Source organism: Vipera ursinii, assembly GCF_947247035.1.
Source record: "Vipera ursinii genome assembly, chromosome: 8".
NCBI lineage: Eukaryota > Metazoa > Chordata > Lepidosauria > Squamata > Viperidae > Vipera > Vipera ursinii.
The window spans coordinates 1,482,749-1,510,617 of NC_139519.1; the positions used below are offsets into that span (position 1 = coordinate 1,482,749).

Below are 27,869 nucleotides of genomic sequence, written 5' to 3' on the forward strand. Positions count from 1 at the left end.
CTTTTGCGCACGCGTGAGGCGGCGGCGGCGGCGGCGATGGCGTTCGGGATCGGCGGCAGGTCGGGCGCGCGGGCCGGCAGGCTGGGCCTCCCCTTCCAGGTTGCAGAACCGCTTTTCAGGCCAGAGGAGCAGGCCGACGGCGGATGGGCGCATGCGCGCTACCCCGTCCGGCCTGCAGGCGGCGCTCCGCGCGGCGGGAGCGGCGCAGTCCCTCGGGTGCCACTCCTACGTCCCAGCGGTTGGCAGGGCCGCAGCGGAAGCTCTGGGTCTGCGCAGGGCCGGAAGCCGGAAGCGGCGGAGGCCGACTCTCCCGGCCCAGCGCACCAGGGCGGCGGCTGGCGCGACGGCGGCTTCGTCCCGGGGGGAGCCATGGGGAAGCGGAGGACCGGCTTGCCGGACAGGTGAGCGGGGTGTCGGGCGGGAGAAGCGCTTCCCCGGGAATCGGCTCTGCTGCCCGTCCTCCAGCCCTGCTCTCTGCCGCTGAGCGAGGCGGTGCCGTGCCGCGGCGATTTCCCGACCGCGGCCGCTTTATCGGGCAGCGCCGGCGCCTCTCCTCCCTCGGTCTCCGTGATTGGGCAGGCGAGGCGGAGGCTTCGAGTCGGAACGGCCTGGTCCGCGCTTGATCCTGTACTGACCCTTCCAGGGTGGCGTCCAGTTAGCCGTTCAGTGTATTTGCGTCAAAGCTACCCAACTTCAGACACCCTCCTGCTTAATTTCAGGGCCGGGCAAAAAAAATTTGCCGAAGGCATCCAATCCATATTAAACTCTTAGGGCGTTTCTGTAAATCCCTTGGATTCGTTTATTTTTTATTGCTCCCTTGCAATAGAAAATAAAAATCATTTGGTGTGGGTGCTATTTAACCTCTTCCCATAGTTTTCCCAAGAGGAGATTGCTTGATGTGATTTGATTTTTCAGATATACAGGTGAAACTCGAAAAATTGGAATATCATGCAAAAGTTCATTTATTTCAGATATGCAGCTTAAAAGGGGACACTTAGCTACTGCTAAGCTTGTAAGCCGCCCTGAGTCTCCGGAGAAGGGCGGGATATAAATAGAATTAAAATAAATAAAAAATAAATAGACTCATTACATGCAAAGCAAGATAGTTCAAGCCGTGATTTGTCATAATTGTGATGATTGTGGTGTACAGCCCCAAATCCACAATCTCAGAAAATTAGAATATTACATACAATCAATAAAAGAAGGAGTGTACATAGAACGATATTGGATCTCTGAAAAGTATAAGCATGCATATGTACTCAGTACTTGGTTTGGGCCCCTTTTGCAGCAATTACTGCCTCAATGCGGTGTGGCATGGAAGCTATCGTCCTGTGGCACTGCTGAGGTGTTATGGAAGACCAGGATGCTTCAATAGCGGCCTTCAGCTCTTCTGCATTGTTCGGTCTCATGTCTCTCATCTTTCTCTTGGCAATGCCCCATAGATTCTCTATGGGGTTCAGGTCAGGCGAGTTTGCTGGCCAATCAAGCACAGTAATCCCACGGTCATTGAACCAGTTTTTGGTGCTTTTGGCAGTGTGGGCAGGTGCCAAGTCCTGCTGAAAAATGAAGTCAGCATCCCCATAAAGCTCGTCTGCAGAAGGAAGCATGAAGTGCTCCAAAATCTCCTGGTAGACGGCTGTGTTGACCCTGGACTTAATGAAGCACAGTGGACCAACACCAGCAGATGACACGGCTCCCCAAATCAACACAGACTGTGGAAACTTCACACTGGACTTCAAGCAGCGTGTGCCTCTCCATTCTTCCTCCAGACTCTGGTTGATTTCCAAATGAGATGCAAAAGTTGCTCTCATCAGAAAAGAGGACTTTGGACCACTGAGCAACAGACCAGGTCTGTTTTTCTTTAGCCCAGGTAAGATGCTTCTGACATTGTTTGTTGTTCAGGAGAGGCTTGACAAGAGGAATATGACATTTGAAGCCCATGTCCAGGATCCGTCTGTGTGTGGTGGCTCTTGATGCACTGACTCCAGCCTCAGTCCACTCCTTGTGAAAGTCCCCAACACTTTTGAATGGCCTTTTCCTGACAATCCTCTCCAGGCTGCGCTCATCCCTGCTGCTTGTGCACCTTTTTCTTCCACTTTTCCCTTCCACATAACTTTCTATTAATGTGCTTTGATACAGCACTTTGGGAACATCCAGCTTCTTTTGCAATTACCTTTTGAGGCTTTCCTTCCTTATGGAGGGTGTCAGTGATGGTTTTCTGCACAACTGTCAGGTCAGCAGTCTTCCCCATGATTATGATTCCTACTGAACCAGACTGAGAGACCATTTAAAGGCTCAGGAACCCTTTGCAGGTGTTATGGCTTAATTAGCTGATTAGAGTGGGACACTTTGAGCCTAGAACAGGAGTGTCAAACTGCCGGCCCGTGGGCCGGAGCATCACGGAGAAACAGTGCCCATCCCATTTTTGGCAATGGGAAAAAGTTACGATACGTCGCGTGATGTCACGTGACGTCGCGAGTTTGACATGCGTGGCCTACAATATTGCACCTTTTCACAATATTCTAATTTTCTGAGATTGTGGATTTGGGATTTTCATGAGCTGTAAGCCATAATCATCACAATTATGACAAATCACAGCTTGAACTATCTTGCTTTGCATGTAATGAGTCTATCTCATATATTAGTTTCCGCTTTTAAGTTGCATTACTGAAATAAATGAACTTTTGCACGATATTCTAATTTTTCGAGTTTCATCTGTAGTTTTGTTGTAATGCAAGTAAAATGAACGGGAAACTCACACACTGCTGGCCAGAGGAGTGGCCTTCCGGGAGCTGCGGCCCTCCCTCACAGGCGTATCAGGAGTGGAAGTAGCATATTAGGAGGTCCCGGCCCAGATGAACCAGCTCATCTTGAACTAGGAACTGTAGGAAGACCTTGCTTACTGACCGCCATGTACAGCAGCTGTTCAAACTTACTATCCTACTACTACTACTACATTCATTTCAGAAGCTCCTACCAAGGCACTCCCGGTGTCAGGACCCACCCCAATCCACGTCTTAGGAAAGAAGAACTCTTGGAGACAGGATTGTCCAAGCAGGATCTTTTACTAAAACATGATTGTCAGTGGAAAATCTAGACAGGATCTGGAAACTGTGTTGCAGATTGATACTTTTAAAGTGTTCCCGAGTAAAGCCCTCTCCCTTCAGTCCATTTGGTTAGTCCCGGATCAATTAAGGTTCAGGTGTCAAAACCTTCCATGGGAAGAGGGATCTTCCGTGCCTTTACGACATTTCCTTCCTCCCCTTCAGATTCCAATTGGAGATACAAACCAGAATCTCTCCCCCCCCCTTTCTTTGTTCTTCTCAGTTCAAAGGTTCTTTCCCTGATCTTTGATGACGGCCTCCAGGCAGGCTGAATAAACAACCTTGCATCTAATGGATAGGGATGGCCAATTAACATCCTCTCTTCTCCTCCTTGGGAATGGCAGATTCCAGTGAGGGGTGTGAGATTCGGGGGTATACAGATAGGGATTTAGGAATGGGATATAAATGGATTCTGACACCCGGTTGAAAGGATTAGCTGGTGACATCACCATTGCCCAGGGGATGCCTAAGAGGGCTCATTTTCATGTCCCTGTTATTTTCTCACTGAAGTGGTATATTTACTTGCATTTGCATGCTTTCTAACTGTGAGATGGGCAGGAACTGGGCAGATTGATGGCAGCTCGTTCCATAATGTGGCTTGTGCTCTGCTGAGCCGTCCACTCTCCATGGTCTTCTGACTCAGCATCCTACCCACATGAACCACTGTAGCCCTTTTACAACAATGCTGAAAAATATGACCGCTGCCTGTATTTACAAACCTTCAGTGTCCTACAGTCATGTGATTGCCATTATAGCCAGTAGTCATTTTCCTGCACATGATCTGTTGCTTCCACCCTCCCTCCTCTTGCAGAGTGGAGAGATTGCAGAGGAAGGGATTAGAAGAGAGTAAGTAGACACCAAGTGAGGAATACAAATTGAAAGCAATGTGCTTGTAAGGACCTGCCTCAGTTAAACCTCCCAAGAAAGCAGAACTCTTGTTTCAACAGGAACTTTTATTGGAAGGTATGACAGCAGGAAAGTAAGGCAGGATCTGAGAATTTCCTGTGTGAAACAGTAGATTAAAAGAACCCAGTCAAACCCCACCCCATCTGTCCATCTGGCTGTTTCACACAGAACCAATCAATGGGTGTCAAATTGTGGGAAAGAACCGATTAAGGCGCCGGTCTCAAGGCTGTCAGGTTTCTCCGCGGCCTCTTCCCTCAACCTGGAGATAAGGCAGATGTCCGTAGGCACATTCCATTCTTGCCCCAAGCAAGATACTTCAAACAAAAAGGAACAAAGCAAAGGAATGCACTGCAGAAAACCCATCAGTTCCCCCCCACACACTAGAATGGCAGAACCCAAAAACAAGGGGAAAGAGAGATAAATAGGGGTTCTGACAGTGCTGGTGCCAGCAGCCCTGAGTGTACTGCCTAAATAGCCCAGTATATTCCCCGTTATGTGCTTCCTTGTTTGTAATCTCTTCCTCTTCAGTGAATGTAAAGACAAACAATTCCTTTCTTGCTAACTATTTCAGTGTATTCCAAAGCGTGGGGCAGTGGAAAAAGGGGAAGGTGATCTAAAATGATTAAGAGACAAATAAAAGCAGGAGGGGTAAAACTGATTAATCTTTTGTCAATTGCAGGCAGGAGCTACCAGCCTGGCTATCCCTGCATTGTCCTGAGTGTTCTAAAAGGTGGGAGAATGGATTTCTCACTTAGCAATAATGCTGCTGGTCCCAATGGTGGTTGCTAAATAAGGACTATTTCTGGTCCCTTGTTTGCTGCCAAGGGTTATTCTGCCGAGTCATCTTTCTGTATGTGAGAATAGAATAGAGTAGAGAAGAGAAGAGAAAAGAGCAGAACCTCGGAGGTCTTCTAGTCCAGAAGACGTTAGATGGCAGGAGACGCTTCACAGTTCTTTCACTGGCATGGTGTGGATGGTCCACGACAATTCTTTGGCACTGCCAATCCCATTAATGTTCCGCAGGATTAATTAGCTACTTCTTTTCTTCAGGGGAAAGGGCAAGGCTGCAGCTGAAGTGCACTGAACCGTTCAGTGGTGGGGAGCCCAAAGCCCCCCTGACCTGGATGGGCTGATTTGGCAAGACAGATCCATCAGCTGGAAGTGGTTTTCATGAATCAGGTGCAGCAGAGTATTTCCTTTGGAAATATGTCTACCTGCTCAGAAAAAAAGACAAAAATAGTTTGGGATAATAGAGATAATTTCATCAATAGTTTGATTTCTAGTTTGAAATGAGAGTTTGATAGCTGTTTTCTAAAAGTGCCTACATTTGAAATGTATTCACTGCCTCAAGGGTTCTCAGCTTCTATGTTATCCTTCCTCACTGCAACTCTATCCTAATCACATTGAAGCAAATGCAATACATTGTGAAGTTTCCTTTCTAGATGGACTGATTATCTGCCTCTTGGAAAAAGAATGCCTGGGACGCGCTTCATTGCCTTTAAAGTTCCTCTTAGGAAGGTAAGTAAGGTGAAGAATGTGCTTAGCAATTTGATGGGCGGAATCCACAGGACGGGCATACGAGAGTCAAATAATAAATAGTTGTTTCCAGTGAAGGAACATGGTGGGCCAGAGCTGCCTCTTAAATCAGACTGCAACCAGCTGTCATCAGCCAAGTGGTTGCTTGGTGAGAAGCTTCATAGAACATTTCTGCTTGCTGTTTGTTCTACTTGGGGGGAGGGGGCCTAACTCATCTGATTGCTCTAGGACCCAGATTGTTTGGGGGCAATTAAGCTGACTTTGTAATAATGCCGCTTGGGGGGGGGGGCGAAAGCCCTAATAAGCAGGCATATACATAGAATGAAGGCTATTGCTAAGCACATTGATTTGTGCTTTAAATTGTAAGCCGCCCTGAGTCTTTGGAGAAGGGCGGGATATAAATGGAATTAAAATAAAATAAATAAAAAAATAAATAGGTCAGACATGTCAAACTCGTGATGTCATGTGACATCGTGCAATGTATCGGGATGGTTTTGCCATTGCTGGCAGTGGGGTGGGTGTGGCTTCCGGATGACGCATCTGGCCTGTGGGCCAGCAGTTTGACCCCCCTACTCTAGGTAATGCCTGTTTTTGATCATCATCATGTGATTCTTGGCTTGGTGTCTTCTGAATCTGACATTACATAGGTTCAGCTGGAGTAGCTTCCTCAGAATTGGAGGCCTGGGAATAACACTTCTCTGCCATCTTGGTCGTCCTGCACTCCAGGGCTACAGGGCAGAGATGGGAGGGAGCTGGGGTAGGGTGTCAAAGGCCTTGCTAGGCTGGGCATACCTCAGAAAATGATATCTTTTTTTATAGGTTTTATTAGTTTTTATAGGGATAGGAGTAAGGTGGGGTTGTGATTTGGGTTGGGGTTTTTCTAAATAACATTGTAAAAAATAACATTTTTTCAGAGTTTTGAATGGAGGCTTGCACCAGACAAGCGCTTCTCCCCCTCAGACCTTCTCACTGAAGTGAAAGAGCAAAAAGAGGAACTTGGTTTGATCATCGATTTAACATACACAACACGCTACTATGACCCAATGGTAAGTTTCCTTTAACAGGGATAAATTACTTGTTAATACAGTCATTGCTTTGGGATTATAGAAGTAACTTTGAGACAAGGGGTTTTCAAGTTGGTTTCAAGTTGGTTCATGTGTTTAAACAAACAATAATAGATAATAGATAATTATAATAAACCTTTATTGTCAAAGTACAACATGTGTACATTGAGATTAGCTATCATAAACAATATGTTAATTGCTTGATAGTCTTTTTGCTAATATATATTCAAAGTTACAAATCACATTCCTTTCTAACTCGTTTTTCTAGCCATTGATAGAAATTATACATGTTCTAAAATACACTTCTTTCTCTTTTATCTTTAAAGTCAATCTATCCATTTCTGCATAGTCTAACATTTTCTTAATTAGTACTTTTTCAGCTGGTAAATTTTCATTTTTTCGATATTGGGCAAATACAATTCTTGCTGCAGTTAGTACATGTAGCATTAAATATCTGCAATCTTATAATTTGCTATTATTCCTAAGAAAAATAATTTTGGCTTAAGGTCTATTTGTTTTTTAGTCATTTTCTCCAACCATAATTGTATTTTAACCCCCAATCTTTTCGCTTTAGGGCATGTCCACCAGATATGATAATAAGTACCTGGTCTTTGTTTGCATTTCCAACAGTTGTTTGAAGTATTTTTAAACATTTTTGCTAATCTCACTGTTGTTATATGCCATCTGTAAAACATTTTATATAAGATTTCTTTATATGCCACTGCTTTAGTTAATTTAACATTTCTTTCCCATAACTTTTGCCAGTCTTCTAATTGTATACAGTTGCAAGAAAAAGTATGTGAACCTTTTGGGATTACGTGGAGTTTTGCATGAATTGGCCATAAAATGGGCTCTAAACGTCATGTAAGTCACAACAATAGAAAAACACAGTCTGCTTAAAATAATACTACACAAACATTAGCTGTTGTCATATTTTAATTGAACATAACATGTAAACATTCACAGTGCAGGGTGGAAAAAATATGTGAACTCCTAGCCTAATGACTTCTCCAAGAGCTAATTGGAGCCAGGAGTGAGCCAACCTTGACTCCAATCAGTGTGATGATATTGGATGTGTTGCTGACAGCTGTCCTGCCCTTTAAAAACACACACCTGTTTTGGATTTACTGGTCTCAAGCACTGTCTGATGTGAACCATGCCTCACAGAAAAGAGGTCTCAGAAGACCTACGATCAAGAATTGTTGACTTGCATGAAGCTGGAAAGGGTTACAAAAGTATCTCCAAAAGCCTTGATGTTCATGTGTCCACGGTAAGACAGACTGTCTACAAATGGAGAAAGTTTAGCACTGTTACTACTCTCCCTAGGCGTGGTCGTCCTGTAGAAATGACTGCAAGAGCACAGTGCATAATGCTTAATGAGGTAAAGAAGAATCCTAGAGTGTCAACTAAAGACCTACAGAAATCTTTGGCACATGCTAACATTTTTGTTGACACATCTACAATAAGGAAAACATTAAACAAGAATGGAGTACATAGGAGGACACCACATTGCAGCACATTTGAAGTTTGCAAAAGAGCACCTGGATGTTCCACAGCACTACTGGCAAAATATCCTGTGGACAGATGAAACAAAAATTGAGTTGTTTGGGAAAAACACACAACACTTGACTCAGCCTTCCATCCTTCTGAGGTAGGTAAAATGAGGACCCAGATTGTTGGGGGCAATAAGCTGACTTTGTAATAATGCCGCTTGGGGGGGCGAAAGCCCTAATAAGCAGGCATATACATAGAATGAAGGCTACAATTCAGGCATTATCTAAAATTAGAGCTTATAACTACTGGTGCAAAGTTAATGAAATGGAGACTGATAGACTCCCCAAATTATGCCTACTAGAGCAAATAAAACTGCAATCACAAATCTCCTGGATCACCAAACTAACAAATTTTGTAAGAAGCTGTGGCCTTCCTGTTTCTTGCGTAACAGGAGAACAATCTAAAAAAAGAGTTGCCCAAAGAATTAAGGATATAGAAGCACAAACTGATATAGCTATCCTTAGTAAGGTGGGTAACTTGAAATGGCTGAGTAAATACAAATGTACTTTTCAAGTGGACAGTTATTTGAAGTTACAACTCCCAAAACATCTTAGGGAGATATTTACAAGAGCGAGATTCGAACAGCTTGATACAATGGTCAGATATGGGAGATTTCATGCTATACCGTACAATGAGCGTCTCTGCATTTGCGGAGCAGCAGAGGTAGAGGACCTATTTGACTGTTGTTTGTATAAGAGGGTGAGAGACAGGTATCTTGGTCTATATACCAAACGAATGACCCATTGGGATCCCCATATCAAAATAACTTGCCTTATGTCCGGCCAGAACTTGAAAATAACATCCAACGTAGCACAGTATTTGAACAAAATGATCCAGTTAAGATCTGCATATGTGGGACTGATTGGGGTAGATTGTAAGGGCGACTCCGAAATATAATGTTTCCATATTTTATCTATATCTTAAATTTGCATTTTATTACTATTTTAACTTAAATTGTATTTTAATTCCATTTTAAATTGTATTTTATCAAATTCCATTTCGGATTGCTTTTATCTAGTTTTGGTGACGGTTTGTTGCTGGAACTTTGTACTTTGATATGGCCCAAGGGCTAATCAATAAAGTAGTTGTTGTAGTCATAGAATGAAGGCTATTGCTAAGCACATTGATTTGTGCTTAGAGTGTAAGCCACCCTGAGTCTTCGGAGAAGGGCGGGATATAAATGGGATTAAAATAAAAAAATAAAAACACTGTGTGGAGAAAAAAAGGCACAGCACACCAACATCAAAACCTCATCCCCACTGTAAAACGTGGCGGAGGGAGCATCATGGTTTGGGGCTGCTTTGCTGCCTTAGGGCCTGGACGGATTGTTGTCATTGATGGGAAAATGAATTCCAGAGTTTATCAGGACATTTTGCAGGAAAACATACGACCATCTGTCTGCCAACTGAAGCTCCGCAGAGGATGGGTGATGCAACAGGACAATGACCCAAAGCATACAAGTAATTCAACAAAACAATGGCTTCAACAGAACAGAATACGCCTTCTGGAGTGGCCCAGAGTCCTGACCTCAACCCGATTGAAATGCTGTGGCATGACCTTAAGAGAGCGATTCACACCAGACATCCCAAGAATATTGCTACACTGAAAGTTTTGTGAAGAGGAGTGGTCTCTGATCTGCAACTACAGGAAACATTTGGTTGAGGTTATTGCTGCCAAAGGAGGGTCAACCAGTTATTAAGTCCAAAGGTTCACATACTTTTTCCACCCTGCACTGTGAATGTTTCCATCTTATGTTCAATTAAAACATGACAACAGCTAATGTTTGTGTAGTATTATTTTAAGCAGACTGTGTTTTTCTATTGATGTGACTTACATGACGTTTAGAGCGCATTTTATGGCCAATTCATGCAAAACTCCACGTAATCCCAAAGGGTTCACATACTTTTTCTTGCAACTATATAATATCCAAAGTTCTTTGCTCATATTATCATTGTTTCTTTTACTTGTTCTTCTTCTTTAAGTTTAACAGAAATTTTTAGAGTTTCTTAATCAACTTTTCATCTGTTTTTAACAGTATCTGATTAATTTCTGTTCTTTATAGAATCCCATTGTTTTAGTATCTTTTTCATATCTCATTTGAATTTGCAGATATGGTCACCATGCTAGATCAATACCTTTTTCTTGTAAATCTTGTCTGTCTTTCAATTTTTCTTCATTGTCCAAAATATCTTTATCGGTCATAACTTTATCGTAGTTAATTAAATTTGGGTAAGCAAAAGCTTCCATTGTTAAAAGCCATCCAGGTATCTTAATATAATTTTTTTTCTTTTATTTTTTCCCATTCTAAAAGTGTATTTCTTATAAAATGGTTTTGAAAGTATCTATGTATTTTATTCTTCCCATACCATAGAAAGGCATGCCAACCAATTTGTAGGCCATGCCCCTCTAGGTACAATAGTCTTTTGTCTCTAAGCATTATCCATTCTTTAAGCCATGTTAAAATAGTTGATTGGTAGTATAACCTCCAGTCCGGCAGTCCAAATCCTCCTTTTTCTTTCGCTTCTTGTAGCATTTTCAATCTAATTCTATCTCTGTTTCCTTGCCAGATAAATTTCAATATTGTTGTATTCAGTTCGTCAAAAAAGGTTTTTCCCAGCCTTACAGGAATCATTTGAAATAAAAAGAGTATTTTTGCTAAAATACTCATTTTCACTGTTGCTATTCTCCCCAACATTGAAAGTTGGAAGTTTTTCCACTTTTCCAAATCCAATTTTATTTTTTTAGCAGTCTTACATAGTTATCTTCTTTTATTGTTACACATCTTGTTGTTAGATCAATTCCCAAATATTTAACTTTTTTAACTATTTGAAGATTTGCTTTTTTTGTTAGTTGCTTTTTTGTTTTTCTGTTAGGTTCTTTGTTAGCACTTTAGTCTTTTCTCTGTTTATTGTCAACCCTGCCACTTCTCCAAATTTTTCTATTTTCTCCAGAAGTTTAGGGCTTGTTTCGAATGTACCTTCCAATACGCAAACCAAATCATTTGGAAATGCTTGTAGTTTATATTTTTCATCTTTTATCTCCAGTCCTTTAGTTTCTATATCTTGTCTAATATTTCTATTCAATACTTCCAGTGTTAGTATAAATAGTAATAGAGATAGTGGGCATCCCTGTCTTGTGCCTTTTTAAATATTGGAGTTTTCTGTAAGGTCCCCATTTACCATTATTTTGGCTGTTTGTTTACAATAAATTGTTTTAATTACATTTATAATTTTTCCCCCAAAGTGCATTTCTGCAAGTTGCTGGAACATAAATTGTCAGTTTACGTTGTCAAACGCTTTCTGTGCATCAAGGAATATTAAAACCGTCTGTTTCCCTGAATGAATTTCATAGTACTCTAACAGTGGGATGTCAAACTGCCGGCCCACGGGCTGGACACGTCATGAAGAAACCGCACCCACCCCATTGCCGCCAATGGTGTGGCATGACATCACGTGACATCGCGAGTTGAACATGTCTGCTCTAACACATCAAGAATCATTCTTAAATTATTTTTATCTTTTAGGTAGAAAACCATTTTGGTCTGAATGTATAAATTAGATCAAAAATTTCTTTAGTCTTTCTGCTATTGAGGTGAAAATTTTATAGTCTACATTTAATAGTGATATTAGTCTATAGTTTTTTTATTTGCATTAAATCGGAGTCTTCTTTCAGTATTTAAGTAATATTGGCTTCAGTCCATGTATTTGGTATTTTAGCCTCCAGAAGTATTTCATTACACAGTTCTTTCAAGATTGGACTTAATACATCTTATAATGATTTATAAAACTGCAGGTAATCCATCTGGACCAGGAGTCTTATCAATTTTGTTGCCTTTTTATACCATATTTTCTGGTGTATAAGACAACTTTTTAACCTATGAAAATCTTCTCAAAAGTCAGGGGTCGTCTTATACGCCGGGTGCTGAAACTTTAGGGACAGGGCTGGCTAGAAAACCTGGAGCGGATCTCCCATTTGGTCTGCGCAGGGAAAGTGGGACCAATTGGAGAAGAAGCTGCAGTCTGTAATTTTTTACAGGCTGGGGTCTGGGCGTCTTTCCTTCTAAAGTTGAAGAGCAGCTGCAGTCTATCCCAACTTGAAAGGCAGGTGGGGAATGCAGCAGCCAGAGCAGCTGCTTAGCTCTAAGGACACATTTGACTCAGGAACTGGGCGGGCTGGCTGGAAAACCTGGAGCGGATCTCCCATTTGGTCTTAGCAGGGAAAGCTTTAGAGTGAATTAGGAAAAGTTTAATCCACTTGCACTGTTTTATGTTTACATGTTTGATGACAAACAGCCTTATGTTTATATGTGACAGTTTTCCTACTAAGTACCTGCATGTCATAAGCATTTGAATTAAAATTACCATATTAAAATCAAATCTGATGTTTTTTAATTTTTATTTGGTGTGCATTGGAAGAGGGGTAGTCTTATATGGCGAGTAAAGCCCAAACCCTATAATTTAACAGGAAATGTAGGGGGTTGTCTTATACGCCCAGTCGTCTTATATGCCGGAAAATACGGTAGTCTCTCTAATCTCCATCATTGATATTTTTCCATTTAATATATTTCAAATGTTCTCTGAAATTTTTGGTGAGTCTGCTTTTTTAAAATACTGCTGTATTTTTTCTTTCCTCTGCCTTGTAAAGTATCTTATAATCTAATAATTTTGTTAAGTGTATCATTTTGAAACTAATTCAGCTTTTTGGATCTTGTAGCTTGTTTATCAATTTTTTCTTTTTTTCAGCCTGGCTTCTTGGGATTTTCAAAAAAGTTCTGTTTAGCCCTTTTAATCTGTTGAGCCATTATTTCCATCTTGGCTAGATTTAATTTATGTTTTATTATCTCCATTTATTTCTTAAGTATTTTCTTTTGTGGATCTATTTGTAATTCTGATTCTAACTTTCTGAATTCTTCCTTCAACTTTTTGTTTTTTTTCTTTATTCATTTTAGCAATATAAGCTATAGCCAACCCTCTGAAATATGCTTTAGCTGTGTCCCACACATTTTGAAGTGATGTTTCTTCTTTCTTGTTTATTTTGAAGAAGAAATCCATTTCCTTTGTCACTAGTTGTAGAAATTCTTTTTCTTACAGTATAGATTTATTCAAAGACCATCTTAATTTTTGTCTTAATTCCTCTCCAAGTCATCTTTATTGGGTTATGATCTGCCCAAACATTAGTTTCTAACTCAATTTCTTGTATCATTGTATTAAGTTCCAAAGATGTCCATATCATATCAATTCTAGACCATGGTTTATGTCTGAGTAAAATTTATATTGTAATTTCTTTGGAGTTTTTTCTCTCCATATATCTTGGATACAAAGTTCTTCTGTCATTTTAAAAATGCTTTAGGTAATATATTTCCTCCTTTTCTCCCTTGTTTGGCGCTTTTATAGTCCCAAAGTTTCCCATTATACAAAGATTTTGATAGTTTAAATCTAATATTTTTAATGTAATTTTTGGTAAAATTGTTCTTGTTTATCATTTGGTGCATATATATATTTTTGATCCATCATTATTTCCACCATTAATATTCTCCCCTCTTCAACCGCATAAATTTGTTTAGGGTTCATCGTTTCTTTAATGTTGAAATGCTAAAGCAAAGTGAAGTTTACCAATTTTCTGTTGTTCTAATAACTTATAATGTTGTGTCTCTTAATGTGTGTTTCTTGAAGACAAACTATATCCATTTTTAATTTTGTAATTGTGTAAAGATTTTTTTCCTTTTTGAAGGAGAATTTAGTCGATTTATATTCATTGACAAAATCCCACTCTCCTCCATCACTTTCAATTATATCTAGGTCTTAATCTTCTAGTCGATCTTATCTGTCTCTGATCTCTTGGTCTTGCTCCTTCATATATGTGTGTGTGTGTGTGTGTGTGTGTGTGTGTGTGTGTGTGTGTATGTATGTATGTATATATGTCTTTTTAATTTCTTCCTCCTCTCTTGGTTTGACTGCTCCTTCTACTGCCATTTCTTTCTGTTTCTTTGCTTCTCTCTACCGGGTTCAGAGTCACCTCCTTCCAAAAATGCTCTATGGTTGTTGAAGAATTCTGTTGCTTTAAGTGGCATAACCAGTCTATATCTTTTCATATCCCAGTAGATTAAAATCCCTTCTGGAATCAGCCATCTGAAATTCACTCTTCTCAGAATCTCGACTCTTGTAGATCTTTTGAGAAATCTAACATGTACTTCCCTGGGGACTTTATTTCTTCTAGCATACTTTGAATTGACTCGATAGATCTGGTCTAATTCTCCTTCCATTTGCTGTTTCCCAGTTCCTAATGCATCTGCCAATAATTCTGTTATCAAGTCTAGGCAGGGCTTTTTTTCTCATAGAACGCTCAGAACGGAGTTCCGGCACCTTTTTTGGATGGAACCTTGTAGGGTAGGCAAGGCGGATTGTATGAAATGTGTGAGTTCCGGCACCTTTTTCTTTTACAAAAAAAGCACTGAGTCTAGGAGATCCTCTTCCTTATCTTCCATTATATTTTGAAATCTTAAAAAGTATGAGGATCTTTCCATCTCCATCCCAGCTATCAAGTCTTCTAGTTCTTCATTTATTTGGATCAATTTCTGATTTTCATCTTTTAAAACTTCTAGTTTCTGGTCTACCTCAGTTGATTTATCTTCTATTTTTTGGGTTCTTGGTTGATTATCTGTGATCACCTGTTTAAAATTTTCAAATTGAGAGTCCATATTGTTAATTTTTTTATTCATTTTTATCAAAATCACTTTTCAATGAGGATATCTTCAGGACAGCCTCTCCTGCTGACCAAAGCACTTCATTCTGAAATCTAGATTGAGAGAAGAAGCTTGATGCATAAGATATGCAAGCCCAAGTTTTTCAGGGCTTGAAGTATCAAAAGCAACACCTTAATTATGCCTAGAAAACGTGGAAATTTTTTAACAGGCATTATGGACTCCCCTTCTTACACGCTGAGTAGCAAATTGACTGCTGTATTTTCCACTGGTTGAACTTCCAGGTTCATCTCAGTAGTAGCCTTACATACCGTACATTGCAGTAGATCAGTCTGGAGGTAACTTAGTGACTGACACACAGCACTCTCTCAGAGACAGCTAGCTATGTTTAGTGATGGCTACCATTGCTCCCTGAGAATCCAGATATAGTTAGGTCCAAGAAGATCATCCTGATATTGTGTAATCTAAGGTGAGCATTCATGATCATTAGCCTTGTCATTGTTTGCCTGCTCTATTGAGCTGATTTATTTTTTTCTTAAGTGGCTGTTTGGGTATTCATTTCAATTATTTCAAGGGCTTTGCATTTTCTTTTAGGAACTACCAGATACACTACAATATTGTAAAATTTTAACAGTTGGACATCAAGTACCAAATAACGCTATAGTTTCTAAATTCAAAAGCGCTGTAAAAAAATTCCTCAAAGAGAACCAGCATAATGGTGAGTCCCATTGGATGTGCAAACATTTTGATTTAGTAACAGAATTTTTGCATTAAACCCCAAAAATTCCATTCCTAAACCTGTTTGTGGACCATTTCAAGGCAATCACTGTGGAACAGTTGCCGGAAATAACTTCCCAATTGGAGGTGGTTTGAGGAGGATGAAACGAATCTGTTTTGGGCCTAGTCCAGCTAAGAAAACTTTAAAAAGCTTTCAGTTTGGAGAATTTACTTCCTGAAATAGCTGATTTTAATTATAACCAACACATCAAGATAATACAAAGTCAAAAAGGGTTGGTAAAAACAGAAAGACGTTCTGGAATAATAAAACTAGATACTGAGGATAAATAAGCAAGAGATAGGGATACTTGTATTACTTCAGGAACATATCAGTTAATCCTTGCCTAAAAACTAAGTTGCCACTATTAAATAATTCAATGTATCTCCATTTTCTTAGAGAGTTTCTGCATATTGTACATTGTACTTTTGGGGAAGATCCTGGAAAAATAAACAATGGGTGTGTGAACACCTAGAAGCAAGCTTTATACTGCTTTGGTAATGCCACACTTGTAAAATTGTGTCCAGTTTGGGTCACAACGATACAAGTTAACGTTTATTGTCATTTTTTTTACTGTGGGCACAACGGCACACATCAATTTAAGTTGCCCACTCTCAAAGTGAAACACATACATGACACACAACTAACGTGTGTAGACCCACACCCCTACATTACATAACAAACATTAAATACTATCCATCTTGAATATATAACGGAAGGAGGAAGTTTGAGAGTTCACAAGGTTAATGCTGTATGGAATGAAACTATGGCTGAATCTGGATGTTCTGCTTCGGATACCACGAAGCCCCCTCCTCCCAGAAGGGAACGAGGAAAACAGGTCGTGAAGAGGGTGTGTAGTGTCCCAGATAATCTTATGGATTGCTCAAGCAATTCTTCTGTCCTATGTCCTGGATGGAGGGGAGGGAACTGCCATGATCTTTTCGGCCATCCTCACCACTCTGCACCGCCTTCTTGTCTGAAGCAGGGATGCTTGCAACCCAGACTGTGATGCTGTATGACAGGATGCTCTCAGTCGTCTCCCTGTAGAAAGTGGTCAGAACAGGGGAAGGAAGATGAGCTTTTCTCATGTGATGCAGAAAGTGCAGGCGCTGCTGAGCCCGCTTCACCAGTTTCTCACTGTTGAACGACCAAGCTAGCCTACTCATTAGCTGCACATCCTGGAATTTGATGCTAGTAACCATCTCCACAGGTGAATCATTAATGCACTGAGAAGTGTGGCTGTGCCTGCCTTTTCTGAAATCGACAGTGATCGATTTCAGGCTATTTTTCCTACACCAGTTCACCAACCCCTCAAACAGTGCTCAAGAAAATGGTATTAGAGGTATTTGTTCCAACTCGCACATATTGGGGCCTGTTGGTAAGAAAATCAAGAATCCAGTTGCACAAAGGAGTGTTTAAGCTTAAAAGGCCCAGTTTGTCTACTAGATGCTGGGGAATGATTGTGTTAAACACCAAACTGAAGTCAACAAACAACAAACGCACGTATTTCTTTCCTCTTAAGTGCTTCAAGCTCAGATGGAGAACAGAAGAATCGCATCCTCTGTAGAGCGATTTGGTCAGTAGGCAAACTGAAGTGGGTCAAATGCTGGCGGGAGGCTGGACACAATGTCCTTTATCAGCTTCTCAAAGCATTTCAAAACAGTGGATGTCAGTGCAACCGGGTGGTAATCATTGAGGCCTGTAATTGTGGACTTTTGGCACTGGCAAGATGATGGCCATCTTAAAGCACGATAGGAACACTGCCTACTGCAATGAGAGATTGAAAGTATCTGTGAGAACACAAGCCAGCTCATCTGCGCATTCCCTAAGGACACATCCAGGGATGTTATCTGGGCCTGCTGCTTTCCGAATGTTAACTTTCTGCAGTGTTTTCTGGACAGGTGACATCAAAGCTTAGCACTTGCTCGTCAGGATGGGGCACAGCTTTCCTAGCAGGAGTGCTGTTTGATGCCTCAAATCTACCAAAAAATGCAGGGGAGTGGACTAGAAGATTTCTGTGGTCCCTTCCAACTGTTATTCTATTAAGAGTTCTGTATGCCATTTTTAATTTACACTTGACGTTACTATTTTTTGCCTGTAAATACTACTGCCTCTTGCCATACATTAAAAAGAAATCAGATATATTTGTTCAAGCAGTTAAAAAGTAAAATCATCTCTGTAGTTGAGCCTTTATAAATACACCATTTGCATTTCCTATCTCTCTAGACAAACTTATTGGAGTCCACTGTACACATGGCTTGAATCGAACAGGTTACCTTATTTGCAGGTAAATTTTTCTTAGAAACGAAGGTGATTCAGCTGGTGTGATTTGAAAATTCACATCTGTTGCAGAAATGTCAATTTATGTTTATCTTCAGTTGATATATTGTTGCATTGGGTTGTACTTGGTTAATTATAATTCCTCTAGAAATTTTTTATTTTCTGTTAGTCTTAATACTATAAAAGAACAATGAAAGGAAGGGAGAAGACAGGGTTTTTTATTTAGAAAAAATCACAATTGCTTTTTTAGGCAACCCAGATGTGCCTGTTTGTCAGAGATCCTAATTTCTCAATACAGTTTTGTACTTTAAATCTGAAACTTTGGATTTTTATTTTTGTTAAACATGCTTCCCAGGAGAGCTTATCCATGAATTCCAAGGGAGAGAATTAGTAGACACATTTTTATAATCTTTAATTTCTTAAAATTGAGAAATATTTTAGAATTAGTTCTTAAGTTGTACACAGCTATTAATTGTTATATTTCCAGAGAACTAGTACAGGTAATCCTTGACTTATGGCCAGTTGCTTCGGGACAATTTGAAGTCACAGTGGACCTCCTTGGGGCCACTTATGAACTAGGTTCAAAATTCCAGTGGTCCTTGTCCCTCCGCTTCCTCGCTCCCAATTCTTATGGTGACACTTTGGGCTCTTGCTGGCCAGGTTGCGTTTACCGCCCGTGGCCCCGTCCAATTGCTCCTGCCCACCCCTGCGTTTCAGTCTTGCTGAAAAGCTGCATTTACTTCTGAGTCTCAGCAAAACTGGCCCATTCTTGCCTACTAGGTTGTAAGCCTCCTGGAGTCTTTTGGCAAAATGGGTGGCATATTAATTTAATAAATAAATAAGTAGTGAAACTTGGGTTCATTTAACAACCATGATAGTCACTTTATTATCATAGTGATTGCTTAATGACCACAACAAAAAAAGGTTGTCAAAACAAATCGATCACATGAATGACCTGATGTACAACCATGATTGTGATAGGCAGACTCCATTACAGTTGTAACTCAAGGACTTCCTGTATCTCAGTCATGTAATTAGTAGACAGACTCTTATTTAGTGATGTGTTCAATTCCTCTGTTTCTGTTCATTTTTAATGCGCAGTAAATATTCAGAGTTGTTGTAGTCCAATAAATGTATTTTTAAAACTGAACCAATTTTTAAAAATGTTATGGGATCTCATTTCCATGGAGTAATGAGGGATGTCGTACAAATGATGCTGTTTGTGTTCATTTATCTCATTTGTGTTCATTTATCTCATTGCACAAATATTAACTGACAAACTGCATAAAGTGTCATTTTATTGGAACTCAGTAAACTGTAAACAGGTTGTTTTTAGCAGACTGGATTTCCCTTTAAATTTACATCATGCAGATAATGTAAATCTGAGAGTGAATTTGATCTGTTTATGGTCTGTTGCACTGAAGTCTAGTAAATGAGCTTCACTGTGTTATAATTTTTTCACTGTTTTATGTTAGCTTTCTTCTTTCTTTATTATTGTTGTACTAAGATACCTTATTGACGTTGAAGGAATGGATCCAAACACGACAATAGAATGTAAGTGTTGTGCCCTTAATTGAGAGCACTCTAGTTCAACTCTTTATTGCTTACAGTGTAGCTAATAAATTTAAGTTTGCACAGCCAAAAAAAGAAAAGACAAAAAGCATTAAACACTAACTAATAAGCACTGTGAATTAACCTAATTTGTAGTGCCCTGCTTTATTGAAATAGTAGGATTATGGGATATGATAACCAAAATAATAGCTATTAACTGCAGGCATATTTTACAAGCTATCATGCAAAAAAGAAACATTTTTCAGTTTTGATTAGATATAATATACAGTTGGTGATATAATTCATCAGATTATCTAGAAAAAAAAGTCTCTATGACTACTTCAAGTTAAACTTTTTTAAAATTAAATAACTCCGTAACTTTCCCTTTGCCACTGAAATACTTATAAAATACATAGGGAATTTGAATTGCACTGATAAAGAAAAGGACCCACAATGCTTTCTCTAAAGATTTATTTTTCCTGTTGCACATAGTGCGCATCGCTGTAATCTAATACTGGGTCAACAATAGACTTGCACTTTCCAGTAGGGTTGAGCAAAACTGATTGCCCTAGTAAAAATGAAGCACAGAATGTCCTGGTGTTACTTAGAATGTCCCATTCAGAATGAGATGTTTTGCATAAAACTATTTTCTGACTGACAATAGTGATCTGGTTTCCATAGAAAACTATCTTGGTCTCCATGCTGCAAATTTAGGAGTTTCCCTGAGAAAACTAGTACTCTGCCTCTGGCCCCATGTCAGGAAATTGCCTGTGGAGATAGAGCAGTTTATTTTATACAGTAGAGATTTTCCAAGATTCTCTAGAATTAAGATATTTTTATTTTATTTATTTATTTAGTTACATTTATATACCGCCCTTTCCCTGAGGACTCAGGGCGGTTTACAGGGAATTAAAAAAATCCACCATACAAAAGTTAAAAACCAAATTAAAAATATTAAATTGACCCTAAGCAAAAGATATGCTGCTGCTTTGTGCTTTAATGAAAATAGTATGTGTAGAAATAACATCTATATAGTGGGGCACACAGAACATTACAGCTATTTTTTTCATAGTGTTCAACAGATGCAGGGGACATTCTATAGAGAGGAAGAACTATATTTCTGCTCTTCAGAAAACATCTGGAACAAGGTAATTCTCTCTTCCAGTTTGACTTGCTGCAACATTTTTTTGCATTTTGTACTATTGAATTCCTGCCTGTAAAATTGTGTCCCATAGCTGCTAGCTCTTGCATATTATCCTATAAGCAACATACGAACATATCCCTCACAGTTTCAGAATGTTACACAAAGTGCAAAAAACCCCCCCTAGTACTAAGCAAAAGAAGTAGGCACTAGATCATAGGAAATCAATTGAATCTAATTTATACAAATGCAGTAGCAATTATGCCTGTCCATATACTAGCATCACCTTTGGTGAAATGGGTGGCTTACAAGTTTGTTAAAAAAATAATACTATTCCTCTAAATTATCCTGATTTTCCCCAATCCCATCCTTTGCTTTATTTTGCTTGAACTTCTCATGCTTTCTTTTTTGGAATCTTATCAACACCATCCAGCCAGTTTCCTCTACAGATAGTCCTTGGGTTACAACCACTTGTTCAGCATCCTTCAAAAGTATGGTGCTATACAAGGAGGATATAAATCTGGTCCTCAAAGTTGCATCCATCACAGCGTCTGCGTAGTCAGATGATCGCAATCCGGGCATTTGGCAACTGGTTCATAATTAAGAAAAGTGAATCAAAATAGCAATTATGTGATCACCATTTGTGACCTTCCCTACCAGTTTCCGTTAAGCAAAGTCAATAGGGAAGCCAGTATGAGATTCACTCCCACAAGGCTGCCTTTTTGCCTGTCCGTCTGTGCTCCATAGCCCTGACTGCAGTGCTCCCCCTCTTGTCTGAACGCTCTAGGATCCACCCATGGCACCTATCAAGCCACACTGTAGTGTTCACCTGCAGCACCACCCAACCATAGTTCTTGCCCACTGGCCTGCTTGCGTGGGATTCCCATGTCACGGTCAATACTTATTGTAAATTATTTGGCCAACATATCATTGTCTATATCATTATGTCTCTCATTAATCAGAACCATGACATCGCCAGTTGCCATACTATAATCACATTTCCTACAGATTTATCCATAAGTACATTAAACCATGGGAACATGATTTCCTGCACATTTTCTCCAAATTGATTAGACCACCTTCATTTAGTTCTTTTACATCGTTCCTTTTTTTTAGTTTCACAGACACATAACCTGTCTATTTTCTCTCCATTTATTTCATTCCTTAATTCATGCTCTTTACCACTGTCAGCTATTCCAGGTAAACCAGACAAGAATCAGGATTAGATGAACTAATTCTACTTTATTGTAAGGCTACATTAACAGAGTCTTGCAAATCACGTTCAAACCATCACTTAATCACCTTAACCTAAATTTCTTTCTCCACCATTAAGCCACTTGGGGTTCCTTCCTCTCGTGTGATTGTTCCCTAAGCAGTATATCTTTCCTTCCTCCCCCAGGGTCATCCACACGTTCCACTACAACCAGTGACAACATTTACTTTCAGAGTCACAGTTTCCCACTTGCCATGGTCATCACCAAACCACTTTACAATGTTAACTTCCACGGTTCATCATGACTTTGCTCATCCAAGGCTTTCACATAATGCTTGTCATAAAAAAAGGGATAGAATAATTACTTGTTAAAAATAAACACATCCCAATGCTAGTATGTTGGTCAGCTTGAGCACAATTTGCATAACCAAAACCCAGTTTTACACTGTGTTTTTTTCTATTCTGAGCAAACTAGAACTTTGCTATAGTAGAAACTCCTTGTAAGCCAAAAGACTATGCCTAGCATCTAGAAGTTATTAACAGATACTCTGGACCCCTGAAAGCAATATTTGAAATAACTCTATTTGATTTTCTTATGTTTTTTTCCAAAGGAACCATCATATGGCTTGGATGAAAGGGCATGTTGGTCATATCCCAAATCCTGATTATGAAGTTGCTGACTATGAAGCACAAAACTGGGAACACGCACCAAGGTTTTTCTTCTTCTTCTATTTCCATGGATTCAGTATAATTCAGTGAAAATTTATTTTTATTTTTTATTTTTATTAGATTTGTATACCGCCCTTCTCCCGAAGGACTCTGGGCGGTGGACAGGGCCATAAATACCAAAATACCCAAAATACAGAAATTAAAAACAAATTAAGCCCTAGTGCCCAAATGCAGAAAATAAATTACATTAAAACAATAATTAAAACCAAAACCCATCAGACCAGGCCGGCTTGTTCAAACAAATAGGTTTTTAGATCACGTCGGAAGGAGCGAAGGTCGGGAGCCATCCGGAGCTCAACCGGTAAATGGTTCCACAGGTCAGGCGCACCCACAGAGAACGCCCTCCCCCTGGGGGCCACCAGACGGCATTCTCTGGCCGGTGGCACCCTGAGGAGGCCCTCTTTGTGGGAGCGCACTGGGCAGAGGGAAGTTGATGCCGGCCGCAGGTGCTCCCTTAGGTACTCCGGACCCATGCCATGTAGGGCTTTATAGGTCATTACCAGTACCTTGAATCTCACCCGAAAGGCAACCGGAAGCCAATGCAGCTCACGGAGCAGAGGTGTAATATGGGAGTATCGGGAGACCGCCAACACAACTCGTGCGGCTGCATTCTGTACCAGTTGGAGCTTCCGAGTGGTCCTCAAGGGCAGCCCCATGTAGAGAGCGTTGCAGTAGTCTAACCGAGAGGTCACGAGCGCATGAGTGACCGTACGCAAGGCATCACGGTCTAGATAGGGCCGCAACTGGTGCACCAGGTGATCCTGGGCGAAGGCCCCCCTAGTCACAGTTACTATAAAGCAGGGGTGTCAAACTCAATTTCATTGAGGGCCGCATCAGCATTGCGGTTGCCCTCAGGGGGCCAGGTGGGTATGGCCAGGGTGGGCATGGCCTACTGGGTGGGCGTGGCTAGAGTGCGTATGGCCTACTGGGTGGACGTGGCCAGCTCTACATCGTTTGCATCAAGGTTGCCTATGGTGGCCTGGGCAGGAGTGGGACAGATCTGAGGGTCTCTGGCAGAAGGAGGGTCTCTGGGCCATGGCCAAGGCAGTGGGGCCCGTTCCCTCACTGTTTTCAGGATGGCTTCGCGGGCCACATGAAACCACTTCGTGGGCCGGATCTGGCCCCCGGGCCTTGTGTTTGACATGTCTGTTCTAAAGAAAGCTGTGAATCTAGGAGAACTCCCAAGTTGCGAGCCCTATCTACGAGGGGTATTAACTCACCCCCCCATAGTGAGAGATGGAACGATCTGAGTTTCCCGGGATGCCGGCACGTACAGCCACTCAGTCTTGTCAGGGTTGAGCCGAAGCCTGTTCCTCCCCATCCAGACCCGGACCGCCTCCAGGCAACGGGACATCACGTCGAGGGCATCACTGGGGTGGTTTGGGGTCGAAATGAAAAGCTGGGTATCATCAGCATACTGATGATACCCAACTCCAAAGTCACAAATTGAGCTTTCTGAGGTTCTGGATATAAAAGTAGGAAAGATTAGGGTAAAGTTAGATGTTGACATGTGTTCAAGTAACTTCTAGAAGCGTCTCATTCCCTCCCCAGCCCCCAGGACAGTGTTGAGCCCTTCATGCTATGCCTTCTGTAAGAAACCTTGATTTGTTCTCCAGAGGACTGGGGAGAATTGGTAGTTCCATGGTCCCCTGCCTGTTTTTCCTACCTCTAGAACCTATTTTCCCTGGAAAACATTTGAATAGCAGACGGGACAATCTGGTCCCATTTAACATCTTCTTCCCACAAGTTCCCTACCCTGATCACTCAGCTGATTTAGGAGGAGGCCCAGTGGCTAAGTATGTTGGTTAAGGAGCCAGGCTGTGGGAGGAACACTGTTTGCACAAAGCAGGCTACTGTTGCTGTGTAGTGGATGGAAGGATTAACCTTCTTCCCTTGGCTTTTTAAAATTGCTACAAAATTGTGCAAAATCTTTAAATTGCCAGCTACTACTTATGCGTCTCCTGGTAGATGGTTTGTTTCTGACATCTTGTGATACAGTATACAGTGGGACAAAAAAGTATTTAGTCAGCCACCAATTGTGCAAGTTCTCCCACTTAAAAAGATGAGAGAGGCCTGTAATTTTCATCAGGTATACCTCAACTATGAGAGACAAAATGGGGGGAAAGAATCCAGGAAATCACATTGTAGGATTTCTAATGAATTAATTCGTATATTCCTCGGTAAAATAAGTATTTGGTCACCTACAAACAAGCAAGATTTCTGGCTCTCACAGACCTGTAACTACTTCTTTAAGAGGCTCCTCTGTCCTGTATGAATGGCACCTGGTTGAACTTGTTATCAGTGTAAGACACCAGTCCACAACCTCAAACAGTCACACTCCAAACTCCACTATGGCCAAGACCAAAGAGCTGTCGAAGGACACCAGAAACAAAATTGTAGACCTGCACCATGCTGGGAAGACTAAATTTACAATAGGCAAGCAGCTTGGTGTGAAGAAATCAACTGTGGGAGCAATTATTAGAAAATGGAAGACATACAAGATAATCTCCCTCGTTCTGGGGCTCCATGCAAGATCTCACCCCATGGGGTCAAAATGATCACAAGAATGGTGAGCAAAAATCCCAGAACCACACGGGGGGACCTAGTGAATGACCTGCAGAGAGCTGGGACCAAAGTAACAAAGGCTACCATCAGTAACACACTACGCCTCCAGGGACTCAAATCCTGCAGTGCCAGACGTGTCCCCCTGCTTAAGCCAGTACATGACCGGGCCCGTCTGAAGTTTCCTAGAGAGCATTTGGATGATCCAGAACAGGATTGGGAGAATGTCATATGGTCAGATGAAACCAAAGTAGAACTTTTTGGTAAAAACTCAACTCGTCGTGTTTGGAGGAGAAAGAATGCTGAGTTGCATACAAAGAACACCATACCTACTGTGAAGCATGGGGGTGGAAACATCATGCTTTGGGGCTGTTTTTCTGCAAAGGGACCAGGACGACTGATCCGTGTAAAGGAAAGAATGAATGGGGCCATGTATCGTGAGATTTTGAGTGAAAACCTCCTTCCATGAGCAAGAGCATTGAAGATGAAATGTGGCTGGGTCTTTCAGCATGACAATGATCCCAAACACACCGCCCGGGCAACGGAGTGGCTTCGTAAGAAGCGTTTCAAGGTCCTGGAGTGGCCTAGCCAGTCTCCAGATCTCAACCCCATAGAAAACCTTTGGAGGGAGTTGAAAGTCCGTGTTGCCCAGCGACAGCCCCAAAACATCACTGCTCTAGAGGAGATCTGCATGGAGAAATGGGCCAAAATACCAGCAACAGTGTGTGCAAACCTTGTGAAGACTTACAGAAAACGTTTGACCTCTGTCATTGCCAACAAAGGGTATATAACAGTATTGAGATGAGCTTTTGTTATTGACCAAATATTTATTTTCCACCATAATTTGCAAATAAATTGGCTAGAAATCCTACAATGTGATTTCCTGGATTCTTTCCCCCCATTTTGTCTCTCATAGTTGAGGTATACCTATGATGAAAATTACAGGCCTCTCTCATCTTTTTAAGTGGGAGAACTTGCACAATTGGTGGCTGACTAAATACTCTTTGTCCCACTGTATATCAGTGAATAAATCCTCGTGTTTAGAACAGTAACCCCAGACTTGAAGTTATTGGGTTGTTGTCACTTTAATGGGGAAGAACCGTCTGCTGCATTCTCTATTGACAAAATCCTGAGCTTGGGGTTCTCAGGTTCTGTGTTTGTATCTCACACATATTGGGTTTTTGTGCTTTGAGTCTGTGTGGTTTTCTTGGCAAAGTATTGGAAATGGCTTGCTATCGCCTTCTTCTTAGGGCAAAAGGAGAGGGGGACTGGCTTCAGGTCACCCAGCAAGCTTTGTGGCTAAGGTGAGACAAGAAAACAGTTTAGTTTAATTTTCAGGGGAGAAAACGAAAGGATGAGCTCATATTGCCCACTGCAAGCCCTTCCTTCCACAAATGCTCCTGTTATTTATGCATCAGCAGCTTTTGCCTTCTTTCTGTTTCAGGCATTTTCCATTTAGGAGAGGTGGACGAAACCCAAAAAGGTAAATTGCAGAGGACTCATGGAAACATCTGCAGATAAAGCATGTATCTCTGGTTGGTCTTAGATGAAGAGGACATCTGTTCCAGGGATGTTCATGTTATACCGCAATAGGCAGTCATAAATTGTCCTGATTTGTGTAATTTAAAACTGCATTGTTATCTTGATTTGGCATAATTATTTCTAGAATAAGGGTTTCTAGTATCCTTTTTCGACAGTGCTCAGGTGTGAGAGAAAGTATGATTCCTGGAATAAATGCTTTCATGGACATATTTTAAAATAACTACTGGCTTTTATACGTATCCATGAGCCATGGTGGTGCAGTGGTCACATGCAGTATTCCAGGCTGACTGCCCACTGCCAGGAGTTCAATCCTGACCAGCTCAAGGTTGACTTATTTATTTATTTATTTGGTTTATATACTGCCCTATTCCCAAAGGACTCAGGGCAAAGGCAAAATTTAAAAACAATCCAATATAAAATTAAAATAAAATAAATTAAGTCTAGCCACAAAAATTAAATCACAATTTAAAACCCCTCAGTCTAGACCAGATAGCTCAAAGAGCCAGGTTTTTAGGTCCCGGCGAAATGAACGAAGGTCGGGGGCAGTCCGGAGTTCTGTTTTCAGTTGATTCCATAGGTCAGGCGCGCCCAGAGACCGCCCTCCCCCTGTGGATCGCCTGTCGGCAATACTTGACTGGCGGTACCCTGAGGAAGACTTGGCCTTCCATCCTTCTGAGATCAGTAATATGAGGACTCAGAACAAAGGCATTCGATAAAGTAGACCACAACCTATCTTATCGATAGAAAAATGTGGGTTAGACAGCATCACCACCAGATGGATCCGTAGCTGGCTGACCAGCCGTACTCAGCATGTGGTCCTCAATGCATATACATAGAGGGAAGTATGTAGTGGGGTGCCCCAGTGCTCTGTTCTGGGCCCAGTACTCTTCAACATCTTCATCAATGATTTGGATGAGAGGACAGATAGGGAACTAATCAAATTTGCAGATGACACCAAGCTGGCAGGAATAGCCAATACTCCAGAAGATAGGCCTAGGATACAGAAGGATGTTGACAGACTTGAACATTGGATGCTATCTAACAAAATAAAATTAAATGGTGAAAAAAGTAAGGTTCTACATTTAGGCAAGAAATCCAAATGCACAGGGATAGTATAAGTGGTACCTTGCTCAATAGTAGCAACTGTGAGAGGGATCTCGGAGTCCTAGTGGACAATCACTTAAATATGAGCCAGCAGTGTGCTGCAGCTGC

The 27,869-nt window shown here is 41.0% G+C and overlaps 1 protein-coding gene across 1 annotated transcript; it reads left to right on the forward strand.

The window, feature by feature from the left end:
* The first annotated feature begins 6 nt into the window (after positions 1-6).
* On the forward strand, positions 7-26,761 carry LOC310643759 (RNA/RNP complex-1-interacting phosphatase-like). The gene is made up of 9 exons (XM_083368301.1): positions 7-401; positions 5,453-5,528; positions 6,461-6,592; positions 15,459-15,582; positions 17,866-17,926; positions 19,427-19,473; positions 20,543-20,618; positions 22,436-22,537; positions 26,560-26,761. Exons 1-9 carry the CDS (start codon positions 37-39, stop codon positions 26,600-26,602), a joined length of 1,026 nt encoding a protein of 341 aa, XP_083224427.1. The 5' UTR covers positions 7-36; the 3' UTR covers positions 26,603-26,761.
* Positions 26,762-27,869: the final 1,108 nt, after the last annotated feature.

What these genes read in the sequence shown, in the direction of transcription:
- LOC310643759 (XM_083368301.1), top strand. Translation starts at nt 37, where the DNA reads ATGGCGTTCGGGATCGGCGGCAGGTCGGGCGCGCGGGCCGGCAGGCTG. An exon ending in CAAAGAGAACCAGCATAATG is followed by an intron (nt 15,583 to 17,865) that starts GTGAGTCCCATT and finishes CTATCTCTCTAG; the next exon opens with ACAAACTTATTGGAGTCCAC. An exon ending in TCCAAACACGACAATAGAAT is followed by an intron (nt 19,474 to 20,542) that starts GTAAGTGTTGTG and finishes TTTTTTTCATAG; the next exon opens with TGTTCAACAGATGCAGGGGA.